Here is a 20,033-nt window from a genome sequence, read left to right as displayed (position 1 = left end):
GGCAACAGACACATGGAATAAGTGTCAGGTAAGGGGGATGGAGTACTCTTGAATTTCCTCCCTTAACTCTAGCCCAGGCAGAGCAAGAGGTTGGTGAGGATGATGAACTCTGAATCACTCCTAAAACTATTTTGATGGAGAGAAAGGTTATCTTCTCAGGAGAAGCACCTATGGATTTGACTAGATTGTCTGTTCCTTGAAGTATTGGGTCACCAGCTATTGAAACACAGTGTTTTACAACTGGCCAGCTCATTGCTGAATTCTGCTGCAGAAGATTTCCATTGTCTTACCCAAGAGTGAACAAATACTTGAAGATCTTGCTGTAGTTACTTTCTGCTTCAGTGAAGTGTCTTCCTGAAAAACATGAGCCACTGCTGCAGCCTTTAAAGGTGACTCCAGGTGTCACAGAACTCTGGTAAAGAGACCTTCCTAAGAGCTCCTGTGTTAGACAATGAAAATGTTCACCTTGAAACACCTGCAGTATTAACCTTCAGACAAGGATTTGAGGGCAGGAAATATGATTGCTGCTTCAGTTACTTTCAGCTTTGGACATCCATTGGGAGTATCCACAAATTAATTCCTACCTGCTAGATGTTTCTTCATGTATGTGGGAAAATCCAGTGCAGAACTCCTGAGAGAGGCTGTTTGAGATCTTGCAGTCATGAAAGAGAGCCTCTTATTACTGCTCCATCTATTCAAAATGCATTTGGACTCCTGAACTAATCATCTGTCTGATCTACCTGAATAGATTCACTTCTTCCCATTACCTCTGGTCTTTTTGGCAAAAGAAAAAAATGGCCTTGCTAATTCAGGGGACAAACTCATTGCAGCAATAGTATTTTGGAGCCAAGGGGCATAGTTGGAGTACTAAATTGTAATGTTCTTCATGTGTTCTGACTTCATCTGTTCAGCTTACATTCATACTATTATTTCTTTTTAGGAAAATATCCTTGAGAGGATTCATTTCCACTTGGTGCCAAATAGTGAAACAGATATGTGCACTTCGAAATCCTGTATTTCTCACCAGAAGTTTGCTATGACACTGTATGAGCAGGTCAGACCTTCATTTGGTTGGTTTAACAAATACCTTGTTTTCCCTTTCCTGAGTAAATAAAAATATTTTTATTTTTGTAGTGTGTGTGTCGCAGTTGTGGAGCATCATCAGATCCATTGCCTTTTACGGAATTTGTGCGTTACATTTCCACCACAGCCCTGTGGTAAGAGCTTTTATTCTTGTTACTCATTTTTCTATATGCACACCTGTAATAATATGCAAAGCATGCCAGAGAAAGGCTTTTATGTGTTAAAAATTAGTATATATTTTTTTGGTTGCAACATGCTTTTGAGATACTGTTCAAAAATAGCATTTGGAATTCAAAAGCAAGATGTAGAGAGGTCTTGACAAAAAAATTTGCATTGCTACTGTTTTACCACTGTGTGTGTCTTCTTTTTAGTTGTACAATACAGTTAATTAAAATCTGTTACTCTTTAGAAGGGAGATCCATAGTTATGGAATTTATTTTTTGCAGTAATGAAGTAGAAAAAATGATTGAGAGGCATGAACGTCTCAAGCCAGAAATGTTTGCAGAATTGCTGCAGGCAGCAAATACTGCCGATGACTACAGAAAGTGTCCTGTAAGTAAACAAAAATGTTACATGATTTTGGGATACAAGGGAGAACTTTTTGGGATGTTAAATCAGGCTATAAGTCTTCCTCTAAAAGCAGGTTTATGTGTTGTGTTGCTGCTTCAGAGAAGTCAACTTAGGGCAAATAAAGCTCTTACATTTATGTTTTATTGTTCCAGTTCTAGAGATTTCTGTTTTAAGGTGGTGATGGGATATAGAAGTTAAGCTGTAGTCTTCATCGAAGTGTTTTTATGATGAAGAACGTTATCTTTAAATTGTTAGGAACAAACACCATAACTAAATTTTGGTATTAAAGCCATTGCAGAGGTTTTTTTTTTGAACTAATTCTTGTGTAGTGACTCACCTTTGAGCTTCCAATTTTTAAACACTTTTATTTTCCTTCCTGTCATGGCTTTTGTTTCCTTTTTTCTAGAGTAATTGTGGTCAAAAAATAAAAATTCGTCGTGTTCTTATGAATTGTCCTGAGATTGTCACCATCGGTTTAGTCTGGGATTCAGAACACTCTGATCTGACAGAAGAGGTTATGCGGAATCTGGCAACACAACTTTATCTTCCGGGGGTATCTGACCTAAAACTTACTCTTCGCTTTTTCTATAATTTAATTTTACTTTTTATTTTATGTATATGTGAATATATAAAAAATAGAGATATTAGTATGTATTTTTTATAAGCATGACTTAACTTTACATAAAGTTTATATATTTATATAAGGTTTATGTCTACTTCTACAGTTCTTTATAATGTACTGCTTGATGTAGTTTCTGTGAGAGGAAAAGTTCCTGTTGGAAGTGTTTTGTCCCTAAGTACAATGATTAATCTAGGAGACTTCCTAGTTGAAAATCTAGGAATATAATTTTCAGTTTGAAATTTGTAGAATTATTCCAGAGGATTAATGCTTTATTCTTTCAAACATAAAAAACCCCCCAAAAAGTTAAAATAGACATAGTAAATGCAAAAATCAGTATTTACGCTCAGGAAAAATTGTGTAATGCAACAGGACATTAAATAACAGTTGCCTTGGTGAAATGCTAGCAGTAGGTAAGGAAACTGAGGCTGTGTTTTACACATGTTTTAAAATATGTAATCATTTTTACAGCTGTTTTATAGGGTTACAGATGAAAATGCCAAAAACACTGAGCTTTTTCTGGTGGGAATGATTTGCTACACGAGCCGACACTACTGTGCCTTTGCCTTTCATACCAAGAGCTGCAAATGGGTGCTGTTTGATGATGCTAATGTAAAAGAGGTAAGTATTGGCTTTACCCCTACCAAATTTTGGGATGTTTTCTGGAGAGCGTTCTTTTGACACCAGTGTTGAAGAAAGTCAAACATCTTTATTTTAACAAAAATTCTGTGTTGTAATTTTTTAAAGTGACCTTTAGAATTTATTTCACTGCTTTATGGTTGTGCCTTACAAATGCTGAATGTTTCAGAATGTTCGTGCACTTGTCTATTGTTGAATTTGAACTTCTTCTAATGAAAAAGAAGATACTGGCAGCTGTATCCATAGGGATGATGTTCTGATTTTTAGCCCTTACAATACTAGATCTATCTCTTTGTTGCAATTTATGTAAACCACAGTGCTAAAATATTGTATCTTCATGTACATTTGGTATTAGGCATTTGGTGTTTCTTGCTTAATGAATTACTCTTTCTATATTTGGTTTCAGCACTGTTGATAACGTTTTGGGGTTTTGATTTTTGATTTTTTCTTAGATTGGAACAAAATGGAAAGATGTGGTGTCCAGGTGCATTCGGTGTCACTTCCAGCCATTGCTGCTATTTTATGCTAACCCAGATGGCACAGCTGTGTCTTCAGAAGATGCACCAAAGCAGATTATTCACTGGTCTCAATGCAAGGCAGCAGGAGGAAATGGGGAAGACTTGGGTAATTAGATATATGGTTTTTTAATAAGAGTATCAGCTGTATTTCTGAAATGGGCATTGTAAAGGAGAAAAAATGGGTTGACTGTTTTGTTCTGAAATACTTTTATCAATCTTTATCCAAAGAGTCTCAAAAGAAAAGAGATTAGTGTGAGCATATACTCAGTATTAGACCTGTTAATAAGGGGATACAAATTGAGACTAATGGATAATGGCAAAAAGAATCCAATCTTTTGGTTCTGTAATTTGTACTGCTGTCTCAGATTGGCTTTTTTAATTTCATGCTAAGCATAACTTAAAACGAACTTAAATAAAAGGCAAATTTAATTTGACATACTATTCTTCACATCATGTGTAGCAACAGAATATAGATTACTTCAGGGAGCAAAGAACTGAGGACCCTGTTTCACTGCAGGCTACCACTGTAAATAGGGCAGTATATAAAATATTTCAGAACCTTATTGCCTAGTCTATTGAAATGTAGTGTGGTTTTTGGTGATGTTTCTCTTCTGGTTTTTTAATCCAGAATGAAAAAGCTTTTCTCTCTTTTTAAAACTTTTTATAGTGGAAATTTAAATTAGGAAGCTTTTTATTTCTAAAGATAAATATGCTGTTTGATAGGATTTGAAAAGCATTCTGCTGCTAAATCAGACCATGTGAAAGAGAACGGAATTGGAGATTCCACTAATCAAAGGAGTAATAAAAAACTTCAGCCAGATAATCCAGCGTTCAGTAGAAGCCATATTCAAGCAAGTGGTGGTAGAGGTCCAGGTGTGTATTCCCTACTACCACCCCCAAAAAACCAAACCAGATATGTTTTATTGTCAAGCATTTCAGTTGATAGCATTTCAGGTGGGTTCTAACCTTGGGACTAGAACTATTTCTAAGGGAAAAAATTCAGAAATTGACTCGGTTATTATTCAAAGATTTTCTCAATGTTTAAGTAATATCTGAATATCTGCCATAGAATGTTAACTTTTCCAGAGAGAGCTGTAAATGCAGAATATTTATTACCCTTGTTATTCTTTAACTGAAGTGGCTCTTGAGGCCTTGTTCCATTTCTCAATCTCAAGCTTTCCAATGATGTTGCTGATTAAAAGGCACATTACTGACCTGAGGCTGAGGTGTGGCTGTATGGGTCACTGGCTACTTTTCCCCAACAATACTGTGATATCAGCATGATTTGTAGTCCTGTATGTTAATAGACTTGATCTTATGGTTGGAAAGAAATATGTTCTTAATCTGTGTCAAATAATTAATTAGTCAGTTTCAGTAGTCCTAACACTAAAAACTAAATCTTACTGTCCATAAATATGGTTGTGTGTTTTGGTAATGAATGACTTTTGACGAATGACGTTTGACAAAATGTATTTTTTGCAGCCAAGTTAGGATACAGTGAGCAAAAGGACAGGCTGAAGGATTTATCCAGAGAGTGTGCCCAAAAAGCTGCTGACATGAAAAATTTCACATCTTTACGGAAAGATGCCGACAGAGGACCAAGGAAAGAGTCTGGGAGACAAAGAGGTACATTTTAAAAATATAACCAGAGAATCAATGGATTAAATAGCTTTTTGCATTAATGCTGTTTGTGCAGATTTTTTTCTCCTTTTAAGAGGCCATACTATAAGATTAGGCTTTCCCAGTTTTCAGTATGCTAAAATACATACTGGATTTGTAGAGATACTGTAAGAATCATTAAACAATATCAGTTAAATGACTGCTTCCACCCTGGAAGTGTTCAAGGCCAGGTTGGATGGGGCTCTGAGCAACCTGGTCTGGTGGAAGGTGTTCTTGCCGGTGGCAGGGCAGCTGGAACTTCTTATGATCATTAAAGTCCATTCCAACACAAATCATTCTATGAAATATTAACAAGAACTGTAATGGAACTCTTTTCCTTTTTGTTCTTGTAAGACTTGATTGGGGAAGACCATTCCAGTACTAAATCAGGGTCTCCTCCAGTTGGAAATGGACTGAGACACTGCGCAGATCAGCGGATCTACGGCAGCCAGGGAAGGGGGCCCTACAGGCATGACAACCAAGCACCTCACCAGGCAAAGCTTTCTGCACACGTGCTTGGATCAAACAAAACAGAGCCCTCTCCTGCTGGGGAGAAACCAGTGACAAGGACTCGCACCAATGGCGTCACTGGCTACGACACAGACACCAGCCAAGACTCCAGGGACAAAGGAAGTATGAGGAGCAGGAGTAAAGGTTGGAAACCAATGCGAGAGACACTGAATGTAGACAGCATTTTCAGTGAGACTGAAAAAAAGCAGCACAGCCCAAAGCACAAAGCAAACCTGAACAGTAAATCTAAGCACGAAAAGGAGCGGGGCTTTAACCCCTGGCCAAAGGAGAACCACATGCAGAAGGGTTTAATGACTATATATGAAGATGAGACAAAACAGGATACAGGAAGTCGAAGTTCACTAGATTCTGAGGGGAAAGGGAATGCTGAAAAAAGCAAGGGATTTACAGAGAGAAAAATCCATGGTGATAACTGGCAAATTCAGAGGACAGAATCTGGGTATGAAAGCAGTGACCATATCAGCAACGGCTCTGCAAATCCAGACTCCCCTATTATTGAAGGAATCAATACAGCAGATGTGAAGAATGTGAAGGAAAGTGCTTCCTGCAGGTAATGTTAGTTCTCTTAGAGCTTGCATAGGTTGTATTTATGGAAAAATAACCTGTTCTAACGTTTGTGTGTTCTTCAAAACCAAAACCACCCAGAAAAACATGCTTTGAAACTTGCTTGAAGTCAGGTATGTGGAAAGCTGTAGTGTATCTAGAAATAAGGGTGTGGGCAATTAAGTGTTCAATTTACCTTCATTCTGGTTCTCTTTGGAAGGCACTGAGCCAGTTACTGAGGCATTGAGTCAGAACTGCTAAACCCTGCTGAGGGGCAGGGTGTGTTCATTTATAGTAATTGCTACACTTCTTTACTTTCAAGATTTTTAGACTGTGTGTAACTTTCCATCTGCCATGGAATAATACAGTGTCCATTTTAATCATACCTGTAACATTGGTTCAGGCCCTGACAAGGACATGGGAATGGCAGTAGGTGAATCTTGGGTGCTGTTACCAGTCATAGTGCAGAAATTCAGTTTTCTAGATCACCTCAGATACATATTGAACACTTGGTAATTGATTTACCTGTCTGAAATAAATCTTTGCTGAAAAGTGTAAAATTACTAAAACTGGTTGGACTTGATCTGAAGAGGTCCATTCCAACTTAAATTTATGTAATGCTTGAAATAGAAAGTTAAAATCCTTCCACGTGCAGTTTTCAGTATTGTGTATCTCAAACTGTGTGTGGAATGTAGATCCTTCTAAAATCCTTTCATTCTTCTTTCAAGTCTTGTTTGTATCTGTGAAATGGAAGAGCACAGTTGGGAGCCCAAGCCTAGTCTTTTTGATTGATCTAATTTGCTAGATCCAAGCAAATTTTCAGACATATATTTTCATGGCAACTTATTTCACAGGAAAAGAGAATGGCAAATAGCAGGATATGAAAGGGCCTTGACCTTTCTCCCCTTTGTCCCACTCTTTCCCTCCCACCAAACTACAAAATTCCACTGTGCAAAAACCTGATGGGCTTTTATTGGTTAATGACATAATTATGTATAAAACCACTCCAACTCAGGGTTGCATTTTCAGTGTTTGATGGTTGCCTTAAACAGTGATTTTGCACAGTTGAAACTGTCTCATTTTAAGCATGCCCAAGAGGCAATGGGGCACCCAAATGTGTCATTTTGTGAGAGAGAATATGATTAATTTCAAACAGTGTTGTTTATTAAGAAGCTGCATATGCTGTTGTTTAAACATTTGTCAAAGAAAGAAACATACTTTATCAAAATACAACTGACTTCCTGGGATTCCAGACGTGCTTTATATGACTGGTAATTTCAACTGGCTGGCAATACCTACTAGTTCCCTGCTAACCTTTCAGACTTTGTCTCATAAACCCCCCAAAATACAAATTGATTACTTGAAAGTTCTTTTAGAAAGTGGAAAGATTACTGTTTTCCATTCTTCATATTTCTTTCAGTATTTTTGTTGTTTTCCTGCCCTTTCAATAACAGGGTTTTTTTTTAAATTGAACTTTTGCCCCTGTGTATCTTCTTCCTTGCCTTACTCTTGTAGAAAGTAGAAATTGGCAGAGTGTTTGTCAGCTCCCTATCAGGATTAATAATGCATATTTTCTGCTTATTTAAACCAGCAAGATTTAGTAAATCCTCTGATAATTTTTTTCTCTCCTTTTGGATTTCTAGCTGTGATCTTCCAGTTCTATTCCAGTTTGAGGGGAAAAAAAATAAATGAAAATCCCTATGAATGAGATACCAAGTAGGAATCACAACTTAGAATAATATTTGTTATCAAACCAAAGAAATTAATAGCAAGAATAGCAAATTATCAAATTAGGAAAATGGACAAGATGGAATGTTGGTTAACAGGTTACACTTACTTAAGATATTTATACCTACAAATAAATTGGATTAGATGACCAGTGGTGTCTGTTCAACAGTTTTAATGCTGTAATCACATATATGCTTCTTTTACAGTGAACAGATCTTGCCAACGAAAAAAGCTGACAGTGTGGTACATTCAGTACCCCAGCAGAACAGAAGCTTCCATGGTAAGAACCCATATAAAAATTAGATTTTCAAAAACTATTGTAGATATACCAGAGTTTCTCTTCCCCCCAGCCACAAAACCCAAAAATCCCTAACAGAGATGACATAGTAATTTGGTGCACTCCTTGTGGTTTCCCTAAAAGCTTTGCTAGGAGATTTCTTGGTGGATACTAAGCAGGACTTTTTTTTAAAATGTCTGTGTGGACTGTGGCACCATTTGTTTTCCTCCAAGATATGAAGCAGTATCAGGAAGAAACACTTGTAATAAGGAAGTCTACTTCCTTTTACATACTGATATGTCTGCTGGAGTTTTATAAAGTTGATAAATGCCTTGGCATATAAATATTATAGGTCATCCTGAGGCCAGCCAAAATCATTATCTGTTGTTGCTGAAACAATGGGAGGGTGCTTGTACAAAGAGGGGCAATAAATATTAGGCCATTTCCTCAGGAAACATTTGATTTTTATAGATATCATACTTCTTTTCAAATAATGTATAATATAGTTTCTCCAAGGACTTAAAGTGGGGGTGGAAGTGTTGCCATACCACTTCTACCTTTTCTGTCCTTATTCTAATTTATTTTTTAGTGCAGAAAGAGAACTAATTTGGTGTTTGCTTATTTTGACAACCCAAAACAAACAAACAAAAACCCAACCAAAAATGAGTAGCATATAATGCAAAGATCTGATTTGCATGAGATTTATTCTGCTTTAGTTCTGTACTATACCATTCCTATCAAACACAGTTGGATAGGAAAAAGAGAAAAAAAACCTGTGAAAAATACTTAAAATACTCTTTAGGCATGAAAAATGAGTGGGTTAAAGCAATGAACTGTTCTCTGGAAAGAGTACTTAAGAATACTTAAAGCTTTCAACATGCATCCTACATTTTCTTTAAAAAAGTATAGTGATTCCATGTGGTCCTCCAAGATATCATAAAGAAATTGATGATAGGATCCCACCTATTCAATTATTCTAATTCAGTAACTAACTGTTAAATAGCTTCTTATAAAAAATGCATGTATTGAGATCCATTTTGGAAAATAATACTTCTAATGGAAGTGATCAATGGACCAAAAAGAGATCTGAATAATTTGATAATTTTACATTTATGTGAGGTTAAGAATTTATTTGGACTCAGTTTTTGGGTTGTCAAAAAGTGTGTCAGGACACCTTTAGCAAGGACAATAGCAATAATTTAGAGGTATCAGTTGTATTACCTTGTCTTCCACCTCTGAATATTATGACCGAGACATGGATTGGTAGGTAAATACCAGACAGACTCCCAGAAAATAGGACCTTACAAAACAAATGCTCAGTCCTTTCTGAGAGAGGAATGGAATGTAAGAAATCTTTGTTAGGCTCTCATGGCAACTCCAAAAAAAATATGTCTGAGTGGTTTTTTTGTGTGGAAAACTTCTTATGGAAATAATGTTGAACTTCTAATTATGCCCACCGTTTGTATAACTGTGCTTTACCAGCTCCTTGTTTTGTACTGGAGCTGAATGAGGCTACTGTTCAGCACTTGAGGCATTCTGTCCCTGACTTAACAAAAATAAACTTATTGTCAGAACATTATAAAGAAGGAAACACTGGACCACACGGTGATTGGGAGAGCAAATGGCTGCTCCTTACACGGGCAGTAAGCAGTGGATAACTGTAGTACTGAAACAAGGGTCCCACAAAGCCAATCCCTAAATTGTGTGGTCAGATTTGGCAGGAAAATGTAAATATTGAGTAAGCAGATGTAGTATCCATGATTTATATATATAATTTATATTAATCACTTTGTGTTTATGAAGTTTGAATTGGGTGAACTGAGTAGGCAAAATTTTTTTTGAGTATGAAGAACTTGAGACATGAACAATGTGAGGGCAAAATTTCCAACTCATGTTCTGCAAGTTAAAGAAAGATTACTAATTTTGATGGTTTTCCCATTGTTTTTTAATGGTTTTCCCATTGTTCAGTTCAATAGCATGTGACAGCTCAAACTGAAATCTAGAATAATTCTGAAGATCTGGTTAGTGTGTAAGAAGAATCCCAATTGCCTTTGCTTATTTGTCACTTCAGAAAGCCCACAAACCAACCACAATTCTGAAAAAGACAGCTCATATGCCTAGGAAAATTGTACATTTATAGTAATAATTTTAAACATGCAACTGCTCTTAAGGAAATCCAGTTCTTACCCTTATGGTACAGTCAATGTACATTAATGTCAAGTTTAAAGAAATGAGTAGAGAATTAAAGCTTTGTGCTTGACTGGAGTGTCTTTAAATGATAAAATAAAGATAGCTATGAAGGGTTTTGCAACTGAATGTTGCTCCAAAAGTAAAGTTTATAGAATAGAAGGATTTTTTTTTTACTTTTTAAAAAAGAAGATAGCTCATTGTATTTCAGAAATAATATGCCATTTTGGACAAGTTATAACATACTTACTTCCTTGACTGAGAGATTGTTATTCCACATTTCCAAAACTTCCAATAAGTTTGCCTGTAATTTCAACGGAATGCAGAAAATGTCTGGGCTAAGAGAGAGGAATTCACCCACAAATATTTGTTACAATAAGTATTCTGCTTCGTTGCTGGGTTTTTTATTAACAACTTAGGGAATCTTTAAAAAAATTCCAGGAAACATGCAGTTAAAACCCATAAAGAGGAAGTTGAATTTAATGTAGAGTTGAGTTTTTGTTGGAGATTTTCATAGGGGTTTTGTATTTATTTTCATTTGGGATTTTTTCCCCACAGAAGATGGACTTGGTAGATTTTTGCACATGTTCTGTCTGTGTAAATGGAGATATATTAGAGAAGACCTTGGCGGTCCTACCTGTGGGCTTAGTTCTACCTGTAGAATGGATGTTAATCTCTTGAAAATCTGGATTGGCTATCCATATGTGAAAATAGATGTCTGTAAATCTTAAAAGCAGACAGGTTTATATGTCAGAACCTTTCGTTTATTGCTCGGCTCTTAATGACTCATTGATAAGGATGCCGGGCTCCAGCTGAGCAGGGCTTGTGTGTCCCATACTCAGGTTTGCAGAGAATGTAGAGCCAAAATTCCCAATCGACCCGGCGTCTAGTTTTAACCGTGCATGGCTGTCCTGTCAGCAGAAGGGAAAATAACACATCTATTTTTATATTCGCTGGAATTCCGCGGGCACGAAGCACCTGGCGCGGCTGATGTGCCCTAGGGAGCCGCTCGCTGGCCTCTGCTGCCACCTCCCGGCCGCCTGCGGCATTGCCTCGGGAGCCTGCGGGCTCCTCCGGGAGTCGGGCTTGGAGGGAAAATCATCACAGCCTGCAGCAGAATGAAATGTTTGTGTGTGAAATATTACCTCAGTGTTCGTTATCTCACTGTTAGGCAGCTCCGTGGCACACAAGCAGTTTTGAACTCTCAGGTTAATTATTTGTCCCGTGCATGGGCTCATTCAGTAAGAATATTTTCCCATAAATATTATTTCTAAGGTTGTGGTATTGTTTATTGTGACTTTTTTTTTTTTTTTTTCATCTCAAGACTAGAGGAAAGCCATATGGAGGCTTTGTCTCCTGAGCTGTGTGCTGCTTTAGCCTCTACTACATGTGTTCTTGGTCAAAGATTTCATGTCTTTAGTCTCACGTCACCTAAACATAGGGCAGATATTGACCCCAAAAACGAGCATCACCAAACAGCAACACTCAAAGTTTTCACTTTAGTTCTGCTCTGTTGTTGGGGTTCATATGTTCATGAGTCTAAAGTTCTAAGATTTTAAATATTTAAACTTGGAGAAATAACAAGTGAAATAGGTGTAGCAGTTATGAGTGTAGTCTGTACATAGACAAAATAAGCCATTGTATTAATAATGATAAAAATAAGAAGCCATTCCTTTGAGTGGCTTCAGAGCAGGTGGCTAATATTAGTGGGCTAATCATGGCATTAGGAAGACTTGGAGTGTCTATCTCTCAACAAATAGACTGCTGCTTGTCACTTGCCAAGTGAGTGTTTTATGCTGTGTGGTGTTGACACAAATACTTTAATGCTTTCTTTATTTTCTGCTCACTAGGAGCTGCCTTGTTCAGAACTTATTATTTTCAGGGAATGATTCTTTGCCTGGGAATAAAAGGAGCTTCTGGAGTGGGAGTGTAGTAGTGCTGGCCCAGGCACTCAATGTGTGTTTGGGGCACGTGGGTGAGAGTTCTCTCTGTCTGCCCAGTGTCACTGTGAGCCTTACAGTTGAGTTTGAGTTGTTAAAACCCACAAACAACAGAACAACCTAAACCAGCCCCAATCTCTGCAGTATTCATTCTGTTTAATTATTGTAACGCAAAATGAATTTTTAGAAGTCATACTTCTTATTTTGTCACTTAAATTACTTTGGATGTTTGAATAAACACCCTTTTAAGAAAAGCTTCCTTTGAAAGTATGCTTTTAGCCAGATTAAATATTAAGGTGGTCTTGAAAGTATGTCTACAGGACTTCAAAACTGTGATATTTACCTATTTTCTGGTAACAAGAAAATGCAGAAAATTTCCTCCAGATTCTAAGATCTGACCTTCCATGCAGATTATCTTCAAAATGGTTATTCTGATTAATTTCAAATCTTGAAAGAGATTGTCCTGTTGTATTTTGTTTGTTTGTGTAATCTCTGAGGAATTACAAAGAAGGAGTTGGATTGTTCATTTGTTAACTTTGAAATATTTTCTTTTCTAGCCCCAGATTTGAGGAAAGACCAGAACAACTCTGAAGTTATCTACAGACCTCATCCTCATGCTGGTTTCCCAACAGAATTACATTTGAAGGTGCCCAGTCCTCCAGTAAAGAGGTAACCAGTACTGGCATATTTCTCTGTAACTGTGTAAGAAATACTGATTTCTGTTATACTACAACGATTAATATTAAGCATTGACAAGTCAAGGCACTCAATATTTTTGACAGGCAATTCCTTTTGAATTTTGCATAACTGATGGGTCTAAACTCTCTCTGCCTTTAATTTTGATGCAGACGATGACACCAAATAGCTTAAATGGTTTGAAACCATCTTATCACAAACAGAAGGATTTAACATTTTTCTGTTTGGAATTATATGCAACATGCAGTGATTAACCAATTTGTGGTTTGTGCAGTCACCCCATAAAGCTTTGAAAGGTTTGTCTGGAAGGGGGGGAAGAGTTAATTTGTGTTTAGAAGCTACTGCTGTATCTTGTTGTTTCTAATATGAACTCTTAAGTGCTCAGTATATCTCCTAAAAATGAAGAATATGAATACAAATCTATCAACTTAAAGTAGCATCCAGTATATGACAAATGGATGTATCAGAGTCACAAGGATGTTTAGAAGACAGCAGAGGTCAGATTTGATTTAGTCCTGAATGTTGAAGGAATTTATCTTACCTTCTTGGGGCACATTTACATTTCAAATGAAAGAAACTCTGGAGTAAAACTCCAAGGGCTGTATCCTATTGAACAGGTCCTAACTCTCGTCAGATTGAATATTTCAGCAGTTTTACCAACGCTGTATTTGAAAAAATCCCTGTTATCTGAGCCTTTTCATATGTGTTTATGGATACTTACATCCTGTGTGGTTTTGTATTTTAGAGCTGAAATGCCTGACACCAACAGGAAATTTTTCCCATCATCAGCTCTCCAGCCAGCTGTCAAAGAGATTGTGAAGTCAGACAGCAGAAACAAGGCAAACGAGCTGAAACCTTGCGAGTGGCTTCATGCAGAGAGGTTTGAGAAGCTGAATGTGCCAGTGTATTGTGTGGACAGCGTGTCACACCCCTTCCCAGACAATGTCTGTGGCAGGAAGCCCATCCACAGCGACTTTACCCTCCCTGCCCAGCCGCAGTCCCATCACACAAGAAGTCTGTCCCATCACACTCAGGGTCCCAAGGTGGTGCTGGTGCCCTGTGCACCTCAGAGCCTGCCAGAAAGGCCGGTGGTGCCGCCCGCCTCTCCTGGCGAGCACATGGGGCACCCGCTCCGGAGGGTGGATCCCCTCTGGGTGCCTGAAGCCGTGTACCAGAACATTCCTCCCCCCTTACCTCCGAAGAAATATGCTCTGAGCACATTGGCAGGATCAGAGAATAACTCGGTAGCAGATGTAAAATCAATGGAAGAGTTGCGAAATAGTCCATTAAGGCAAACAGGTGCACCTCCAAAATCTGCATCAGAAGCAAATGCAGTCCCAGCTGAACAAAGGCTTAAAGAGCCCTTTCCAGGGAACGAAGTGTTTGTTCATAAACCGGATTCTCCACCTCGCTTATCAGTTAATGAGTTCTGGACCATGTCTGAGAACATGTTGAAGAAAGGATCTCGTCACACGGGACCTAGCCCTGGCTACGCGTATGGGAACGACAGCATGTCCCTAACCACTTACTTCTCAGTAGACAGCTGCATGACTGACACCTACAGGCTGAAGTACCACCAGAGGCCTAAGCTGTATTTCACAGAGAGCGGAAGCTTCCACAAGGAGAAGCATTCTCCAGCAGCCACAGGAGATCTGAATGCCACATACCCCGCCACTCTGGAGCCCAGGCATCCCACCCCCGAACAGAGGTACAAGGCAAATGCAGAAGGAATACACTGCAGTCGATAGGTTCTTCAGGAAGCCCACACCTGGATCTGACTTCAGCATTTCATGTAGTCTGTAAAGGGGCACAACCTCACATCTCTCTCTGTGTGTGTGTGTGTTAACCAGGTACCCAGCTGACTGTACTTGTTTAGGAGTTGTGACTGTTCAAACAAATATGCAAATGGAGGCAAAGAGGTGCTAAACTTGTGGTTCTTGGACTTGTTACTCTAGTTGCCTTAATGCTTACCTCTGTTACTCAGCTTGTCTTCTTCAGTTTGTATTCCATGTGGTCCCTTGGGTGTGCACACCTTGCGGCAGCAGGTTTGGATGGATGTTATTAATTCCGTAAGAAGATGTGGTTAGCTGCAGTGTAAGAAGTGTTCCTTCAGACTGTGGTCACTGTTCTTAGACTAACAAAAGGGATAAGCATGCTACCACAACTAATGCAGTACATGAAGTCATAACAGAGCAGTACTTATCCTCAGAGGTAGCAGTAAGTGACACGGTTTTTTCAAGCTATGTCTCTCAGAGTCTGTACTTTCACAAACCTTCAAGTGTCTTTAATGCCAGTTTACCCAGAGGATTTGTTTTTTATTTGAAAAGCCTTAATGATAATACTTCTTTAAAAACCATTTTGGTTTGCAAGTGTTAAATTAGACTTTCAAAGGGAATTGAAGTAAACTGCAGTAATGCTTTTCTATTAATACCTCTGCTCTGTTAGTGTATGTTTTTAAACACATTTATCAGATTTGTTCATCCTTTAAGCTGTATACTTTTACTTATTAAATGTAACTTCCTAAGTTACAAACCAGTATAACAGAGTAGGATGCTAATTTTAAATACAGAGTTACGCAACTATGAAAGATTAATTTAGTAACATTTTAGAATTCCTACTTACGTTCAGTTCTGAATTATTCTACAATTGCATGCGAAGTCAATGCTGCTATTTATTAAACTCCCCTTTTTTTTCCAGTTTCATGGGAATCACACATTTGATTTCTCTTTTCAATTTTTTTTTTTTTTTTACTAACATGTATTCCCATTTGGATCAGTCCTATACATGGATATGGTCTGCATTAGCAGGTCAGGCTGAATGTGCCACCAGACTGGTGGCTAGGGGGGCATGGAAAGAAGAGGTTCCTCTTTCTCTGCTCTGTCACTCTGTCTCCAGTTTTGGCAGCTCTGGAATTTACCTTGGCTTTTCTTAACCTGACTTATCTCAATAACAAGGAAGAAGTTTTATTTGGCTTTTATCTGGTTAGTTAAATCAGTGCACAGAACCATCTACTGAGTGGGCTGCGGCAGCATAGCAAAGCCTGGCACAACCTAAAAAGGTAACATTTTTCCATGATTCACATTGGAGTGTTAACCTGGGGTGCTGCTGATTACACCTAAACATCAATGCCTTTTATTATGAAAATAACAAGAAATCAGAAAAGTTTTTTTCATGTTTAGAACCTTATGTACATGTGTTTTAGTGCTTGAACCAAATTATGGCAATTGTTTAGCGCAATTATCCAAGGTAAACATTTAAACAGTAGTTTTGGTTATTCTGTGGCAAGGTCAGGGTTTTTTAAATTTTAAATAACATCTACCTTACAGTAGAACTGGAATATTATATATATGCAACAAACCGGGTATCTCAGATTAACCTTTCTACCTTCTTGATCAAAATTCGTTGACACTTGGGGGAAAAAAAAATGAATTCTAGAATTTATAGTGGAAATACTATGCATGTTTCTGTATGGCTGCTAGTAAACAGCAACTTAAACAATGATCCTTTTGTAAGAAAATCAATTGAATACAGAAGAACACTAAAAATGTAAGAACTTGGGTGATTCCTATTGTAATATTTTTAAGAGAGATTTCAGAACCTGTAAATTAAACTTTTCTAGTTCATCTAGCATTACATAATATACATAGCCAGTTAAATACAACTGTCCTCTAATACCTGTGTAAAAACCAAGATTATAGGAATTTGTAAATAATGTATAATTTGTAAAATGTTTTGCAAAACACAAAAAAATCTTGTATTTGAAATGACAGTATTTTTATGTATGGATGACACAGCAACAACTGTGAATGATGTTAGAATACTTATTTTAAACATGCATAGCGACGCTGATACTTCTGTACCAAGAGCAATATGAATGCCTCTTACTGACACCAATGAACTCTGCTCCCAGTAAGCACAACTGGTAAACTCCTCTCTAAAGTAGCTGCAGTAACTTAGGTGTACTTCAGTTTCCTTGCTTAGCTTGGAGCAATCTTACCAGACAGCTTCCTCTGTGACCCATGTTTACCAGGTATTTCATGATTAAATAGACAGCTAATCAAGGCACCTTCATTTTTATATTTGCCTCTGCACTCTATGTATGTATGTATGTAATATTTGCTAACTAATATGTGATAACTTGTTTTAACTTACCTAGGGTGCCTATTTATTTTTTTATAAATGTCCCCCCCCAGCTATAGATTTGTATAAGAGCCTAGACAATTTTTGTAACAGTAAAGATATTAACAAGTCTTGTAATTAATATATTTTTCAGTCTTTAGAATTATTTACTTGCAAAGTTCTACTTGTTCAAAATATCAAGATAAAAATTTAAAGTCTTTGTCGTCTGTTCTTTTTGTGTTTCATGTTTAAAAAAAAAAATTGGCTTTTCAGGAACTACATTTTTAAAGTGACAAATAATGCTGCTGCTGATGGTTCAAAATTTTTGTGGAGATGGTGGTTTGGTTACCTTTTCTGAACAGCAAAATTCATTTTCTGATGAAGTATGATGATGAATTCATCTTCTGATGAAGTATTTGTTAATAAAGCTATTAAATATATTAAGCTTTTTAAACAGCTATGAAATGCATAAAGCCATTTTTATACCATAATCTCACAGATTTGGTGACAAGTGATTGACAGATACATGAGCTACTTTACTATCTTTACCTGGATCTCTGTACTTAGGAGTTCCATGTGCCTATGGAACACCTGGAGACCACTGCAACACCAGCCTGCACTTTGTTAGCTCTCAAGTTTTCTGAGATAAGCAGAATCTTTTATGTCAGATCTGGTTGAAGGAGAAAACTAAATTAGTGGAAGATAGCTTGAAAGTCAACTTTCTAAGCCTTTAAATCTCACCTGTCTTCCTTATCAAAAAAGAAATGGAGTAACATTACAGTCTTTTCCTGATTGTTCACTGGGAACTTCACTTGTGATATCATGCCAGAAGGGGGGGTATAAAAAGGTAGTGAATGTAGTGAACTTGTCTCTTTAATGGCCTCATTCAAAAACTGGAACCCCCATTCTGGTGTTTGTGAGAATGCAGTCACAGTTCAGGGCTCCTGTGCACCTTGAGTCAGGATCATAATGATAAATGCCAGCAGGGCACAGCATCTCTGTTCTTACAGCACAGGGCTGACACACGAAACAAACTGCTGCCAACTGTAAAATTGTCCTCCCAATTGAGTAAAAATAAAAGGAAAGAGCATCAGTCTATTTTTGCATCCACAATCGTATTAATCCTATTAACCTCATCCTGGCTCATTTTCAGTTATTGTGTGGGAAGACACTGCACCACTGAACCACTCTGCACTTCCAAATATCTGCAATCCAGTTATTTTGTTATATGTACTCCTGGAAAAAAAAAAAAAAACAAACACAACCACCAAGCATGGATTATACTTCTTGAAATTAGTATTCCCAAGGGAAAAATGCTAAGGATAACTGAATCCCCTTCATCCATAGCTTGAAAACTGTCTTCCCCCAAATGTGCCCTGACAAAAACTTCACTCCATGTGCTCAGCTTCTGTTTCTTTCTCCAAAGACTCCAAGAGACTCCTCCCTTTAACACAAGTTTGAAAGTCTCCCTCTAGTGAGACAGAGGAAATTGATGTTGAAAGCTTTTAATTACCTGTCACTGTCTACTTACACCATCTATGGATGGTGAGGAGGAGGGATCTTGTAAGTTCCTCCTTCACAGTTTCTGTGAAATGAGAAATTTCAAGGAAATGAGAACCTGATTTATCTTAATCAGTAAGTGAGGACAGGACACTGCTGCTGGGTTAAACACTGACATAGTTTATATATGTATATATTTATATCTATAAATACTGAGCCTGAGAGGGCTCAGTAACTGCTGAAGGTAAAGAAAAAACAGAGAAAGGTATTATAGAAAACCAACCAGCATCAACCCATCAGGATTAACTTTTCAGAAGCAGAACAGCTGGCCAAGCTTCATCTGTTGAGGGAACATGCCTGAGTTACAACTTCAGTGTACAGAAGAGCTGGGTTTTATTCTCAGCCACTCTGCAGGGTGTCCTTTCAGTGGATTTTATTCACACAGTGCATACTTCCATTTCTGCCCAACAAACCTTTAGGCACTAATCACAAAGCACAGTCAGTCTATTGTACGTAACCTGTGAGGCACAGTTTAGGACACACGAACAGAACACAGTAACACTTGTGACACAGAGATCTATCACAGTACAGTACAAAAATGTGCCTCCTCCATCCAGACTCAAGTGGAGTCCTGTTCCCAGTTGCTTATCCCGCACAAATGGCCCTCCTCTTCCACCACCTGTGTTCATAAGGTGCGAAATAGGTGAGAATTCCCTTGGTGGCAACGGCCCTACAGGGAACAGAAAAGGTCTGGTTATGTTTGTAACGCTGCACGGTCCTTCAGAAGATACTGACATGTAAAGAGCATCAATCACACCTCCTGAACAAAGAGCGGGTAATAAATCTCGGAAACAAATACATAAAGCTGGGGGTGGTTTGGAATCAGTTTCACGTTTCCTGAGAGGCATTTGTGCTGCTGAGGCCTTCTGAGGCGGGGCTGTGAGAATGCCAACGCTGTTCCCAGGGGCCCGCTCCTGAAGTGAACCCTTTCCTCCACGGGGCACAGCCCGTCGGGGCTTACCGACCGACAGACCGACCGCCCCCGAACGCCGCTCCTCACCTGGGCCGCGCCCTCAGGGCAGCAGGTAGATAAACAGGAAAAGCGCCAGGTCGAAGAGGATGAAGAGCCACAAGTCCAGCCAGTAGGACTGTCCCGATAGGGATCGTGACATCACCCGCCCACCATCGTCCTGCTCCCGCTCCTGCCGTTCTGGCTCCCGCGGCCGCCGTCGCGCCGCCACCGCCATCTCCTCGGGGAAAGGGAATGCAGCGCGGCGGCCCCACCGCGCAGGGGCCAGCGGATCTTCCGGGTGCGGCACCAATGAGAATGGAGCGCACGTACCAGGGGCCACGCCCCCGGGACACGGCGCGGCGGCTCCTCCCGCAACCCCGCCCCTCTCGGCTAAAGGAAAGCTCCGCCCCCC

General features: G+C 38.6%; 1 protein-coding gene and 1 long non-coding RNA gene across 7 annotated transcripts in view; one reads left to right on the top strand and one right to left on the bottom strand.

Annotated features, from left to right (window-relative positions):
* The window catches only part of USP53 (ubiquitin specific peptidase 53), a 28,807-nt gene extending 11,478 nt beyond the window's left edge, over nt 1–17,329 (top strand). For 3 of the 4 annotated variants that reach the window (XM_053940404.1, XM_053940406.1, XM_053940405.1), the window contains 12 exons: nt 941–1,054; nt 1,135–1,217; nt 1,530–1,635; nt 2,060–2,206; nt 2,744–2,893; nt 3,364–3,535; nt 4,153–4,302; nt 4,912–5,055; nt 5,443–6,169; nt 8,097–8,170; nt 12,852–12,963; nt 13,736–17,329. In XM_053940404.1, the coding sequence (XP_053796379.1) occupies nt 941–1,054; nt 1,135–1,217; nt 1,530–1,635; nt 2,060–2,206; nt 2,744–2,893; nt 3,364–3,535; nt 4,153–4,302; nt 4,912–5,055; nt 5,443–6,169; nt 8,097–8,170; nt 12,852–12,963; nt 13,736–14,738 (2,982 nt within the window). In that variant the 3' untranslated portion in view covers nt 14,739–17,329. The remainder of the gene's footprint in view (nt 1–940; nt 1,055–1,134; nt 1,218–1,529; nt 1,636–2,059; nt 2,207–2,743; nt 2,894–3,363; nt 3,536–4,152; nt 4,303–4,911; nt 5,056–5,442; nt 6,170–8,096; nt 8,171–12,851; nt 12,964–13,735) is intronic. The other variant, XM_053940407.1, reaches the window with a different exon arrangement.
* On the bottom strand, nt 11,097–19,995 carry LOC128786788 (uncharacterized). Of its 3 annotated transcripts, XR_008430476.1 has the most exons (7): nt 19,670–19,995; nt 17,659–19,339; nt 14,962–15,077; nt 14,185–14,304; nt 13,712–13,791; nt 12,638–12,786; nt 11,097–11,462 (listed from the first exon to the last, which is right to left on the bottom strand). It is a non-coding gene; the product is annotated as an uncharacterized LOC128786788 (long non-coding RNA). The 3 variants fall into 3 exon arrangements; XR_008430477.1 differs by lacking the exon at nt 12,638–12,786; XR_008430478.1 differs by lacking the exon at nt 14,185–14,304.
* Between the last annotated feature and the right edge of the window lie 38 nt (nt 19,996–20,033).

The sequence above is a fragment of the Vidua chalybeata genome, chromosome 4, assembly GCF_026979565.1.
Source record: "Vidua chalybeata isolate OUT-0048 chromosome 4, bVidCha1 merged haplotype, whole genome shotgun sequence".
Classification (NCBI taxonomy): domain Eukaryota; kingdom Metazoa; phylum Chordata; class Aves; order Passeriformes; family Viduidae; genus Vidua; species Vidua chalybeata.
Note: the sequence above shows the minus strand (reverse complement) of the source record. Positions and strands in the feature narration are given on the sequence as shown.